At 54.4% G+C, this 14,200-nt stretch overlaps 1 protein-coding gene across 2 annotated transcripts; it reads right to left on the bottom strand.

Moving 5' to 3' along the window:
• Positions 1-132: 132 nt before the first annotated feature.
• On the bottom strand, positions 133-13,608 carry CCDC22 (coiled-coil domain containing 22). Of its 2 annotated transcripts, XM_064574061.1 has the most exons (18): positions 13,384-13,608; positions 12,153-12,330; positions 6,742-6,874; positions 5,824-5,930; positions 5,617-5,683; positions 5,501-5,517; positions 5,339-5,413; positions 3,871-4,065; positions 3,312-3,374; positions 3,106-3,225; positions 2,387-2,506; positions 2,183-2,299; positions 1,976-2,077; positions 1,784-1,891; positions 1,414-1,509; positions 1,106-1,165; positions 955-1,029; positions 133-505 (listed from the first exon to the last, which is right to left on the bottom strand). In XM_064574061.1, exons 1-18 carry the CDS (start codon positions 13,431-13,433, stop codon positions 392-394), a joined length of 1,797 nt encoding a protein of 598 aa, XP_064430131.1. In that variant the 5' UTR covers positions 13,434-13,608; the 3' UTR covers positions 133-391. The 2 variants fall into 2 exon arrangements, with proteins under 2 accessions (XP_064430131.1, XP_045733838.1); XM_045877882.3 differs by having other exon boundaries at positions 5,339-5,517; positions 13,384-13,607.
• Positions 13,609-14,200: the final 592 nt, after the last annotated feature.

Genomic DNA, 14,200 nt, shown 5'->3' with positions numbered 1-14,200 from the left:
CAGTGGGTCTCCGGAGTCCCACGTGGGCTTTCACAGCCACACACACGGAATCGCCGAACAGATCCCATGTCTCACCTGCCGCCCGCCGCACCTCCCTGGCCCTGAACCCTGTGTCTCCATCCAGGCCTCAGCTTAGACTGCAGACAGAGCCCCTCGTTTATTTGGGATCCAAGGTCCTAACCCCAGTGCCCTCTCCAATAAACTGCAGCCGAGTTCCCACGTTCTGGACCCCAGATCAGAGTTGGGGTCAGGTGGGCGGGGGTCTGGGGCCAAGGCCGTAGCAGGAGGAGCGCAGCCAACAGAGGGAACGGCTAGGGCAAGCGCTTGGCCATTGCCCCCGACATCCCAACTCCCTGCCCGAGGCCAGGTGCAGACCGGTGCTGGGGGCTCCTCAGGCCTCCCGGACCCGCCCCAGGAGGCCAGCGTTCTCCTGGCGAAGGGCTCGGTAGTCCTCGCGGATCTTCTCCAGGTTGCTGAGGGTCTTCTTCCCCATCTCCGTCTCAATCTAAGGCAACACGAATCACACACCTTCTGTGTGCGGGGCCCCTGTCCCAGCTCCTGCTTGCCACCCCATCTCCATTAAGGCCGCTCGAGGTCCCTCCCGTGCTCCTCCCACCCTCCTCCCACAACAGTGTGCTGTGCCCTACCACCGGGCCTTTGCATGTGTCATCTGTTTGCCTAAAGCACCATTTGCTAACGTGGCAGCATGAGCCACCACATACTCTGGCTGAAGCCTCTGCCAATGGCCCAGGGAGGCAGGTGTGAGGACCTTCGGGGTGGAAGCTAGGGCTCAGAGGAGGCTGCTGGCCAGTGCCAGGTCACACACACAGCTACTATGGGGCAAGGCTGAGAGTCCAGCCATAGGCTGTGTCTGCTCCCACAGCCCCTCTGGGCGTAAACCAAGGTGCTGTCCACTGGCCTGCCTTGGTTTCCCCTCCTACCCCCAGGCCTCACCTGCTCCTCAAGGTCTCGAACTTCCCGCATGATTGTGCCTGTATCCTCGATGGTCTGGATGAGCTGGCTGCAGTTCTGGGGACGGCAGGAGCAGAAGGCTTGCACCCCCACCACGCCCCACCCCGGCCAGCACCCCTCACGCGTCACCCACCTCGTGCAGGGCAGCTAGATACTTGTATGCCTTCCGAACGGCATCATCCTTCTTGGCATCCTGACCAGACAGAAGGGACCAGTGGGCTTCCCCCACGCCCCCCCACATACCCCCTCCAGGACCCCCACAGGGCCACCCTCTCCCACTTCCCTGACTTCGTCCTCTGTGGCGCACAGCCAGGCCCGAGCCGCAGTGTACCTACACGGCTCGCACCGGGCCGAGGCCCAAGCCAACCTGTGAGCAGATAGGCAGGCGGGAGCCCAGCCTGCCCCCTGCATCCCCCCGACCCGGCCCAGCCAAGCCCACACCTTGAACACGAGCTCATCGGTCACAGCAAACGTCCGGTCCAGCTTCCCCGACAGGGAGTTGATTTCCTTCTGAAGCTCCTTTGTGTCGGACAAGATCTGGCAGAGAACAGGGCAGCCATGAGCCCACGTGCGGCCCGGGCCGGCCGGCTGAGGGCAGAGTCGTGTGCGCGCGCTCACACCCAGACGGGGCCTGCGCCACCGCGTCAGCTGTGGCTGGAGTGGGCTGGGTAGGAGGGTTCCGTGTTGGGGCGTGGCCAGGCAGCTCTGCCTTTCGGAGGGTGTGAGGTCCCCACGTGGCCGTGCTACACGCACCTGCCCCTCGCGCGTGTCTGCCCGTCTGCCCCAACCCTCCATGGCCGCAGCAATGCACCTTAGTGATCTCTTCCTTCTGCTTCCGGATGTTGCCCACAATCTCCAGGATGCGCTGGGTATAGGCCAGCCGGGACACGTCTCTAGGCAGGGTCTCCAGCTCTGACACCTAGACAGGAACACAGCAGACATTCCCCTGGGACCCAGCCCCCCGCCCACTCGGAGCCACCCGGGGCCCCTGCACGGCCCTTACCAGCTGCTTGTAGGCCTCCTCCTTCCTGCGGGCCTCTTCGGCAGCTGCTCGAACACTCTGGTGCAGCTCCTGGATCTCTGCCAGCCGTCGAGAAGATTCCAGCTGCCAGGACCCCATGGGCAGAGGGAGAGTGAGCACAGCACAAGGATGGCCCCCCAGGGAGGGACCGAACCCACCCCGCCCACAGCCCAGGACCCCACAACCTACCTCTCTGCAATCCTGGAGCTTTCGGAGGTGGCGGTACTCAGCCAGGAGAGGGACCCGGTGCTTTTCCCACTGACCTGCCAAGTGGATGACCCGCTGGGCGCTACTCTCCACCACGAGCTGGGGTGGGGGGGTAGGGGATCTGTGTCACACAGGCTGCACCCTTCCAACTCGAGCCGCCCCGCCCAGCCCCAGTGCCAGCCCCACCTGCAGCTTGGCCAGGTTGGCAGCCCCGTCGGGCAGCAGCTCCACCGCCCGGCTCTTCAAGCGCAGGGCCTGCTCACGCTCCGCCGTGCTGAGCTCGCTCTGCCGACGCTCCGTCTCCACCTGGCAGCCCATGACCCCCACTCCCGTCAGTGGAGGGGCCCAGCCACACACCACAGCCCTCTAGGCCCCACCGAGCCTGGAAAGCCCTGGCCTAGCCTGAGCCCCCACAGACGAGAACACACCCCTCTACCCTCTAGCAGCCCCTTGACCCCTCCTGATGGTGACAGAAACCTATAAGCAGTGACAGACACCCACAGGCCCCCCTCTGATCCCTCTACCTCCACAATGACACCCCCCCCCCCAGGAAGCCCTGACAAGGCCCACAAGCCCCTGCCCAGACAGGTCCGTCATACGCCCACAGATGCCCACAGATGCTCACACCCCTCCTGATTCTCACAGACACCCACATGTCCTGACCGATGCCCACGGGTGCCCCTAACCCCCACAGGTCCGACCCCCCTGACCCTATATCCCCGTCACCCCCACTGATTCTCCTCAACCCTCGAGAGCCCACAGGTCCCCGAGGTCGCCTCTGAACCCTTCTGACGTCGGCAGACCTCCACGACGTCCTCTCAGTCCCTTCAAGGCCCTCTAGGCCCTCTAGGCCCCACCATGACCCAAACCCAGGGGGCAGCCCCTCCCCCACCCCCACCTCCCACCTGCACAAGGTTGACTCCCAAGGTCTTCATGTTGGCTTCGACCTCTTCGATGTTGCGGTTCACTCCCTCCAGCTGTTCCCGAAGAGACTCCAGCTCCTTCTCTTGAGCTGCCCTCGTGTCCTGGGAGGCACAGGCCAGTAGGGGTGGGGGTGTGAGGCCCACTAGGCGGGGCAAGGGCCCAGAACCCCCGCCACGGCTCGGCTTACCTGTTCAGGCCGCTGGGAGGTGGCTGGCACATCACACACCTGGGCTGCCTGGACCTCGGGCTCCTGGGGGAGGGAGACGGGGGTATCCTGGCCGTCGGAGAAGGCCCTGCCCCTCCCAGCCTCAGCACCTGCTCCAAGTGCCCTTCCAGCACCACGCTCCTGTCCACCCAACTGCTGACAGCTGTCAGGCTGGGTTTATGAGGACCCAGGCACTCTCTGAGACCTCAGGCTGGACTGTTTGCTCAGAAAGAAACCTCCCTGACCCTGACACGAGAAGGGGGCCCACGAGAAGGATGAGGGCCCCTCTAGGTCAAGGAGAGAAGATGTGTCCAGGGGAAACTGTCCAAGGGAAGCTGGGGTTTTCACAAAGAGCACCCCTACACCCTGACATGGTTCCCACCCCTCCCCCCTTCTCCACCGAAGCTCTTGAGGAGCCAGGGGACCCCCAGTGCAGAGAGGGCACGCCCAGTGGGAACACGGGAACCTATGTGGATAAAGTGTGTCGTCTGCACAGAGAGCGGCCCTATCAGCCCACCCGAGTCCACTTGGACCCACTCACCGGATGGAAGGTGAATTTCTCTGAGTGTGTGAAGCGGGAGCCCTTGGAAGCACCGGTCCTGGCCCCTGCACCCCAGGCCTGCAGCAGCTCTCCCAGGTCTCGGGCTTGTGGGGGAGCCCCCGGTCGGCCCCAGGTCTGGCGTAGATGCTCAGCCAGGTGCTTCTGCAGCCGCTGCCGCTGGGCCCGTGTATCCTCCTGGATGCAGAAGGCGGGGCAGACGGGAGGGTGTCGAGGCCTGCTGGGCACCCGAGGCCCTGCCTCCTCCGGGGAGCTGCCTGACAAAGGGCTACCAGCCAGTCCCCTCTCCTGACCCACTGGTCTGAGAGCTCCCCAAGGACGGGGTCCCCCCCACAGCCATGCTTCTCTCCACCCACTCGCTCCCCACACCAGCAGTAAATCAGCAGCCTCCAAATCAGAGGGTGACACGGAAAGGCTACGTGGGGACAGAGCAGAGACAGAGAGTCAGAGGTGCTGGGCAAAGAAGCAGTGGAAGCAGAGCAGAATCGAGAGAGAGAGAACTAACAGAAGCAGTTTCAAGACAACTGGGGAAATCTGATTATGAAATCAGTGACGGATGGTGTTAAGGTGTTAATGTTATTAGGTGTGAAAATGACCGAGGTGTTACCTTAAAAAGTGAATACCCTTATGAGTTAAGAGATGCACACTTCAGTATTTAGAGTTGAAATGGCATGTGTACCGGGATTTGCTTTAAAGTAATACTGAGAAAACAACTGGAGGAGAACAGATGAAGAAAGATTGGTGAAAGGCTCATAGTTGAAGGTGGATGATGGGCACATAGGATTCGTTAGAATATTCTGTGTTTGAAAACATCTCTAAGTTTAAAAAAGACACAAGTCAAGAGAGAACAAATGGCAGTGGGGGAGGCAGGGGCAGGCAGAAAGAGAGAGTGACAGAGGTGAACAGAAGGGAAGGGGAAAGACACAGTCTCGAAATGAGGAGACAGACAGAGGAGCAAGAAAGAGGGGCAACAACACCACAGAACAAGGAAGACAGTGACCAGAAGAGACAATGCAGAGACCTAGGGACAGAAAAAATGAGCACCAGGGACAGTGGCAGAGACAGAGAAGGAATGAGAGACTTGGGGGGGGGAAGAAGGTAATAGAAACAGGGAGGAAGTGGGCAAATCCTGACCACTCTGGTTACTAAGAACCTGCCCGTCGTTCGTCCTTCAGTCGTTCAGTGGAGCACTAGCCTGAGGAGAGGGCACTATCACCCCCCAAGTCTCAGAACCGGAAACCGAGGCTCTGGGGTGGGGGAGGGAGAGTGACTTGTCTGAGGGGTCCACAGTCTTTCTGACTCCAGGGTTCTCGCAGGGGAGGAGCCAGGTAGGTGCATGCAGAGGGGAGGGGATGAGGGGCCAAGAGGGGAAAGGAGGGGGCAGAGGACCAAGGGACGCTGAGCTGCGAGCAGAGGCCTCGGCAGCAGGGAGCCGAGCTTTGGGCAGTACCTGGGTGGGATGGCGGGCTGCCCGGTGGACCCAGTCCTCATCCCCAGGGCGGTCCCGGCCCGTGTGCTGGCAGAGCTGGATGGCATGGCATTCGAGGAGTGAGGCCACCCTCCCGGCAGGCTGGGGCACCTGGGCGGGGGCTGGTAGCAGCAGAGGACTTGCCTGGAACTCCCGGGACTCTGGAGGCAGGAACATGGTCAGCTAGTCCTCCCGCCTGGCCAGGGGGTCAGGCCCACCTCCACCCTGCCCCCAGCCCCTCCCCACAGCTTCCCACTCACCTCCTCTGGAACTCAACTCAGGCATGACCAGCCTGGTGGTGTGGAAAGGCTTCTGGGAGGCGGAGCCCTGGGGGGAGAGCAGAATCAGAGCCTCCATGATGAACTGTGGTGGGAGGGGGGCATTGGTGGGGGGGGAAGACATCTGAGTGACCAGATGGGGCCAAGGTGAGGGGACGGGCAACATCGATGTGAGTTGGGGGGTTCCACCTGGAGGTGCTGGAGCTTGGGAGTGCGAAGGAGGGGTGGGACCCAGGGCAGGGCCAGCTGGTCCCGGATTTGGCTCCCGATGGCCCGGAGAAGGATAGCTGAGTCTCCTGTGGGGGGTGGGGAAGGAGCATCCATCAGGTGACAGTGCCCTAACCCCAAAACTGCAGATCCTGGGAGAGCAGCCGGGGCTCCCGGACCCCCTCCCAGAGATGCATATCTGTCTAGCTATCATTCTCACCCTCGGCCATTCAACAAACACTTAACTGAGCACCTACTGCCTACCAGTCACTGTTCTAGACTCTTGGGATACTTCAGCGAACAAACTGAGAAGTATCCCTGCCCTCACGGAGTGGGCATGCTGGTAGAGGAGAACACGAGTCAGGTACTTCTGAGTACAAGACAGAAATCTGCCAGGTGATGATCCAAGGGGAGGGTAAAGACTATTGAGAGGGGCATGTAATTTTAAACAAAGCAGTCGGAGGAAGGCCTCCCTGAGATGTCACGTGAACAGAGCCTCTAAAAGGTAAGAGTGAACCAGGAAGACATCTAGGGGAAGAATAATCTGGCAAATACAAAGGCCCCCAGGCTGGAGCACAGCTGGAGTCTCTGAGAAGCACTAAGGAGGCCCGTGTGGCTGGAGTGGGGAGGAGGAGGGGGAGCGAGGAGGAGGTGAGGCAGAGGGGCCCCTCCCAGCACCAACTCCCCAACTGGGGCAGCTCAAGCCCAGGCCCCCTTCCCCCTGCCCTGCCTCCCCTCCCCCAGCCCCAATCCTCCCTTCCACCCCAGCTCTCGCAAAGATACATCCCCCACCCCACCCCTAGTCAACCTTTTTACCACCTCCACCTGTCTCTTGGCCCCTACAACACCCAGGAATGCCACGCTCTCCTTCACCCCCACCATGCCCTGGGCAGACCATACCTGCAGGCTGATCTGCATCCTCAGAGGCATCAGAGGGCAGACGCTCAGCCAAGAAGAGAAGCAGGTCCCGGAGATCTGGCTCACTGGGGTAGAGGAAGTTCTGATAGCCAAGCTCCAAGGGATAGCCCAGGTCCTGGGGGTTGGGGAGACGGCTTCTATCAGTCAGACAGGCAGAATCCTCCTACCCTGGAAGCCCTGGGCCTAGACCACAAATGCTCCCACTCTCTTGCCAACCACAACTCTCTGAACTTCACCTTGACTCCCCCAAAGGCCTCCAGGCCTCCCAGGGGAAGGGGGGGGAACCACAGAGTGATTATAGTCAATGCTACAGAGAGCCAGAAATAAGATTAAAGCTCTGGCCTTTCTAACTATGACCCCAAATCCAGAGGCCATAAAGGAGAAGATCAGTATTTCTGAATCCCTGAAAAGAAACAAAAATTTTAAAGAATATAATTACCAAAGTCAAAAGAGAGATAACAAGCTAGAAAAAAAATATTTGGAGTTCATATCACAGACAAAGAGTAAATCTACCTAGTATATAAAGAGTGTCTAAAATCAAACAAGCAGAAAAGACCAGCAATGCAAGAGAAAAGAAGGCAAAAGATAGGAGGAGGCAGTTCACAGAAAAAGAAATGAAAATGGCCCTTAAACCTAGGCAAATTTGCTGCAAGTGAAAGCACACGGAGAGATCTCACACACATATCACTGATCCAGGACAACCTGCTGATCCATTCTCCAGGTGCGCGCTGGGAGGGAGATACCATCACTCCGGCAGCATTCCTGCCCAAAACCTGAATCTGATCATCAGAAAACACTGTGACCCACTCAAAGTGTAGGCCATCCCAGGCAACAGCCAGCCTGGACTCTTGGAAAACATTTGTCTTCACAAAAGAAACAAAGAAACAAAAACCAAGGAGGACTGTTGGTTATGCAAGATTAGAGAAGTAAAAGTGAAATAAAATGTATGATCCTTGATTAGACACTACAGTTAAAAAAAAAAAAAAAACAACAGAGAGGGCGCCTGGGTGGCTCAGTCGTTAAGCGTCTGCCTTTGGCTCAGGTCATGATCCCAGGGTCCTGGGATCGAGCCCCGCATCGGGCTCCCTGCTCAGCGGAGAGCCTGCTTCTCCCTCTCCCACTCCCCCTGCTTGTGTTCCCGCTCTCGCTATCTCTCTGTTAAATAAATAAATAAAATCTTTAAAAAAAAAAAACAGAGATAGAGGGGGAAAAAAAAGAATAGAATGGAATACAGAAAAACAAAAACAAAAACAGAGATAGCGGATATTTTTGGGACAACTGGGGAAATTCCACCAGGTGCTAGATATGAGATACTACTGTTCTAATACATACTATCGATTGTTAATACATACGATCAATATTCAATTTCACCGGTGTGATCACAATATTGTGGTTGTGCTGGCAAGTGCCCTTCTACTTAAGAGAGGCGTGCTGAAAATTGTAGGTACGGAGTTATCACGCTGTCTGCCATTTTCAAATGGTTCGGCAAAAAAGTGTGTGTGTGTGTCTATGTATCTATGTACAGAGAAAAGAATGGAGCAAAATGCTACCAAACGTTTGCCCGAGTACAAAGCTGGGGAGAAAGACAATACTGAGATATCATTCCTCACCTACTGAAGGGGCACAAGTCAGTGGGCCAGGCTGTGGCGAAGCAGGCGCTCTCTCCCACGCTGCTGGTGGGAAGGCAGAAATGAAACAAAGCCCAGCAAGGGCAACTGGGCAAAGTCTGACAAAACAACATCTGCTTTTACCCTTCCACCTAGCAATCCTACTTTGAGGAGCTGACCATGAAGCCATGTCCCTAGTGATTCAAGAGGACAGATGCGTGGGATTCCTCCTTAGCATTATTTGCATGCGATTCCTCCAAAGCATTATTTGCAAAATACTGGAAATGCCTTAAATGTCCAAGCAATTAATACATTTAATGCAGCTGTTAGGGGGGATTAAAAAAAAAGGTAAGAAGGGGAGAAATGAGCCTTCCTCCTCTATATGAGAAAGACTTTGATTATCTCCCTTTTAATTCTTCTTTTTTTTAAAGATTTTATTTATTTATTTGAGAGAGAGCGCGCACAAGCAGGGGGAGCTGCAGGCAGAGGGAGAGGGAGAAGCAGGCTCCCCGTGACATGGGGCTCGATCCCAGGACCCTGGGATCATGACCTGAGCCAAAGGCAGACGCCTAACTGCCTGAGCCGCCCAGGCGCCCCTCCCTTTTAATTCTTATGATACCATCAGACACTGCTTTCTTCCACCACTTCTGAGGTATAGGGTCTCCTCCTCCAGCACCCATAAAAAATGAATAACAATGATGACAACAATGGTGGATACTCTGTCAAGCCCTTTCTATTTTCCATGCCTCGATTCCTTAAACCAAACACAGCAATGGGTCGCTAGTCTTTATTTTCCCTCATTTTACAGGTTTCCCATAAATCAAAATTACCAACTGTACCAAAGTGCTGTGAGGTCCGAATTATCCTCAAAAGGCTAGGGGTTCATTGCCCTCACTTCCTCTTCCTCCGCGTGACATACTTTATTAATTTACGACAGAGCACTAGTTCCTTAGAGAGCCTTTTCTCGACAGAACAGCCACAGTAATGGAAAAAAAAAAAAGTTGCTAAAGAAGAAATATAAAGGGGCAAAGCCCTGGAAAGGGAAAGGCTGTGAAAATGAACTTCAAAAACAAACTTCATATAGTTCACAGATGACCTCAAGCCGACCCTTCTGATCATTAGAAGAGGGCCTTTCTCCCAGGGCCCCAAACCAGGAAGCAGATTTTTGGTTTTGTTTTTTTCCTTCCAGGCTCTGCAGAGTATGCAAATGTGCTCTCTGGAGCAGAACAACCAGGAAACGGAGCAGAACATGCAAGGCCACGAAGAGGAAGGATATGATGTCCAATCGTAATCAATAAAATGCTCTAAGGGGATTCCATTTTTCATGCAAGGGTTTTTAGACTACTTCAAAGAAATAGGTTCTTGCCTTGCTTCATGGCTTGTCTATATCCTAGACGGTTATTAAGTTAGGCGAAGGGGACTTTTGGTCTGTGTCATGAATCATTGCTTACAACCAGAAACTGGGCAATCAAAATCTACTAAGCAAGAGAAAAAGAAAGGAAGGAAAAAAGGAAGGGGGCAAATAAGTATATTCACATTGGCTTATATCTGCATTAAAAAAAAAAAAAACCAGGGGGGGAAAAAAAAACCTAGAAAGACACACAGAAACCAGTCAGTCATCCCGTTCTAGCAGATGAGGCAGGAGAACGGGGTGAACGGTTCGGAGCATGAGACTCTGCCAGGTATCACGTTCCTTCCATCACACCCTGGAGATCTCTCTTACCCTTTCAGTGGTTAACCACCTTTTACCTAATTAACAATTCTTTATATTGAAATGTCCCTGTTCAAATTACAGCTGGGGTTTCGGTCTCCAGACTGGACCCTGACTAACAGAATGACCTACTCGAAACAATCATTTTCTTTAAAAGGGGACTCAGAGGCTTTAGTGTAAAAAGATTGGGACTGAAATCCAGCCCTTACCACTTACTGGCTAAGGCCTTGGACCGATTATTGAACCACCCGGAAGCTCAGTTTCCTAGCTGTAAAATGGGGCTGATAGGACTTTCCCTATGTGCCTGCTTTAAGAGCTCACAGGCCCCATCAGGGTTTGGCGTGGGGCCTGAGAAACGGGCCCAGAATGCAAGCCTGATTCTCTGTCAGAGTTGCCATCGGTCCAGAGCTGCACGGACTCTGAAAGCAGACTTCCCAGACTCAAATCCAAGCTTTGCCTCTGACCCACTGTGTGACCTCGGGCAAATCACTTAACTTCTCTGGGCTTTACTTTCCTCCTCTGAAAAAAAAAAAGGGGGATACTAACAATACCTACTTGAGAAAGTTGTCATGAGAATGAAGTTAAGCTCACACCACATTACCACAGCGCCTGGCCCAGGGTAGGTACTCGGAAAACATCCTTATTATCTGCCTGTGTGTGTATTAGGTCACAACAGAAGGCGGATTTATGCCAGAGGGTCACCGTCACAAGAGTGTGAAAACCACTGGCTTTTGAGCGACTTTACTTTGGGTTTTTTCCGACACCTGCAATCAAAGAGTTGTGACTGATACAGAAACTCATTCCAGGAGTCAGGTGTGTGAAGTGACAGACACCAAAATATGGAGGTGGCTGAGTGGCAGAAAGCGGTGCCAGGCATGGGGCATGTGAAGAGGCGGCCAGCAGGAGAAGAGCCTGAGAACCCCCGAGAGCCAGGCGAACCTGAGAGCTAAGTGACCAGCAGAGCGCCGCGGCCTACTGGTAAGAGACAGAAGCTGCACAAGCAAGGTCCGAGTTCAAGAAACCCCACCACCCTGTCCCCAGGGCCTAAATGGAAATTTTCACCGTATTTACTCTACTCTCCCTCCACCACCATATCCTCGGTCTGTTGGCCGAGTTCACATCCATTATGTAGCCAGAGGTGGCTGGAATGCAAGTGGCCAGATCAGGCCTCTCTAAGAATAGTAATACCACTTACACAGAGCTCATTATAGCCAGCTTTTCCTATAGTAACTTCTTTTTACTCGTCATAGCAACGCTAGGTGGTAGGTACAACTCGTATGCCTGTTTTACACAGGAGGAAACAGGCCCAAAGAGGTTAAGAGACTGACCCAACGTCATAGAGCAAGCAAGCCAGGAGAAATGACATTACTCAGAGCCCCTGGAGATAGCTCTGTACTGGGTAGGTATGAGTGCTTCGTCACAAGGCCCTTTACCTATGAGAGAGACAGTTCGGGAATTATTCTCAGGAGAGGCAGGGCCACGAGGGGGAACGCAGCAGAAACACAGTTTTACTTAACCAGCATACCTTCCTTTGGGTAACCCTCTGACCCCCAACTCCCAAGCGATCCTGAAGGAGCAGCCAATCACAGTGTCCTAGAGGGATGACCCTGTGATCCACGCCAGGCCAATCAGAGTACACAGTGATTAATTTAGGAGTGAGCCCGCAGCCCAAGCCAAGCTTTTTCTGGAACTCGTAAATGGATACCATGGGCGGGGCGGGGGGCAATTCTAGCACCACCTTAGTGGTGCTAAGCTTAAAATGTGGGAACCAGGGCCAGCCCAGGCATAAACTGGATCAACTCATATAATGCTCCTAACAACTCTACTTTTATCATCTCAGTTTCACAAATAAGGAAACAGGCCCAGAAGGGTTAGGGTCACACAGTTAGCAAGTGGTGTAGTGAGGGTCAGAGCTACTCAGGCGGTTTGACCATAGAGCCAGCATCCTTAACCACTAATGAACGCTAAGCCACAAGAGGAGGTGGCAGAGAGGAAAGGCGAGTGTTTCTAAGGAGCTCAGGGACTTTGTGAAGGAGGAAGGAAGAGGCTGTGTGTATTGGGAGGAAGGCACTCACCATGCAGGCCTGAGCCAGGCTCATGGCCAGGCGGAACCGGGCGGACATGGCCAGAGGCAGCAGGGGGCTGAGGCCAGAGCCCACGGCAGGATTGATCACACGCAGGCAGCGGACCACAGCTTCTACAACCAACTCAGTGGTGAAGGCTCGCAGTGTCTGCACATCTGGAGGAACTGCCCTGAAAAAGAAGAGCGCGGGCTCAAAGCAGCCAGGCAACAGGGATCAGGCTGGGCCCTGCTGCCTTCTGGAGTGGGAGAGGATGGGGTGGGAGTAGGGGAGGATGGCCAGAGTTCAGACAGGTCCTGGGTGTTGGTGACTGCAACTTCCATTTGGAAAACTAAGAACTGGGGAAGCTGGGGAAGTCCTTAGGTCCTAACGGTGGACGGAAGGGATCTGAATTTAAAAAAAAATCTTAAATTGCCATATGCTTAAAAGTCTGGGGTCTGAGAAGGGCAAAGGACCCAGGTGGCATGCTCTCTATGTTTCTGTATCCCCAGGTATGTTCCCTGCACGTCAGGGGCCCCTAAATATTGAGCTTCTAGGGTTTTGAGACTAGATATTGTGAGGCTCAGGTTTGCAGGAGTTCCAAATGTCAGGGTCCCTAGATGTCAAGATCCCCGGATAGCAAGACCTTCTAGTTTCAAGCAATCCAGAAATCAGGCTCCCTAGATGTTGGTATCCTCGGTTTTTAGGGTTCTTGAATGCAGAAGTCCTTGTGTGTCGGGGTCACTAAGTGTTGAGGTCGCCAGATTTTAAGGTCTGGGGATTTTAAAAGCCCAGGTGTTGGGAAACAGGGTTTGAAGGTTCCCAAATATCCAGTCCCAGGGTTTTTGAGTGCCAGGGCTCTGGGTGTTTAAAATCCCTGGTTCTCAAAATACAGGTGGCTTAGATTTTCCAAATACCAGGGTCCCAGGGTATTGATGTCAAGAACCACATATTTCAGGACCCTGGGTGTCGAGGATCCAAGGTTTTAAGCTCTGGGGATGTCTGGGTCCTGGAATTTGGGGTTTACCAAGTGTCGTGGGCAAAGGATTTGGGAGCTCCCCGATGTGAGAGTGCGTGCATGCATGTGTGTGTCTGTCTGTCTGTGTAAGGAGGGGGTGTTTTAGGGTCCTGGAAGTTGGAGCCCCAGATGTCAGGGTCTGGGTTTTAAGGTTCCCGGGTGACTGGGTCCACAGTTTTGGAGTCCCGGATGTGGGCATTCCGGGGCGGGCGGGGGCTGTATCCTTACGTGCCGGCCTGGCGCAGGGAATGGATGAGGATTCGGTCCGCCTCCTCCATGGTGGAGCTGTGTTCGAGTCTGAAGCTGGAGCCAGGGCCGGGTCCGAGCAAGAGAGGCGCAGCTGAAACCCCGCTCCGCACTCGCGGTCCAAGGAGTGTCACAGGGTGCGCGGGGAGAGCCGGGATGTGTAGTTCAGAGAGCGAGTGTGGCGCACGCCGGATGTCTGGCGTCCTGGTGCGAAGGTGCGTCAGCAGGCTTGAGCCTGCAATGGCTGCTGGGAGTTGTAGTTCTTCCGCTTGCAGTCCGGTGGGTTCTTCCAAGGGGGCGAAGAAGTGTATTTTGAGCGCGTGCGCGAGCGTGTGCTTGTGTGTGCCTGTGTGCCTGTGTATGCGCGTGAGCGCGCGCGCAATGGTAGAAAAGGGACCAGACGGAGAGCGGCTTCCTGACTCATTCATTTAAGACGACATTCATCTTCCGTATTATAAAAGCGTACAAGTTAAGGGCAGGGGCTTTAGCAGAAAGCGGCTACGGTTGCGTCTCAGCTTTTTAGCTCAAGTGTTTAGCTCAGCTAGCTAAAGGTGCAACCGTGGGCAGGTTACGTAACTTCCCTGTGTCTAAGTTTCCTCCTCTGTAAAATAGAACTCTGAGTATAACTGCTTCCTAGGATTAAAACAATTCATGTAAAGCTTTGTTACTATGTGCCTGACACATAATACAGTAGGAAAGCGCTATGTAAATTAGTCACTAGTATTCATGCAGTCCATAAATGCTTTCTTTTAAAGTTATACATATGTGTACGCTCCAAAGAATAAAACATTCATGTAAC

This window comes from Mirounga angustirostris, unplaced genomic scaffold (assembly GCF_029215605.1).
Source record: "Mirounga angustirostris isolate CCGP_5_RB_7025 unplaced genomic scaffold, mMirAng1.0.hap1 SCAF_11, whole genome shotgun sequence".
Lineage (NCBI taxonomy): Eukaryota > Metazoa > Chordata > Mammalia > Carnivora > Phocidae > Mirounga > Mirounga angustirostris.
Note: the sequence above shows the minus strand (reverse complement) of the source record. Positions and strands in the feature narration are given on the sequence as shown.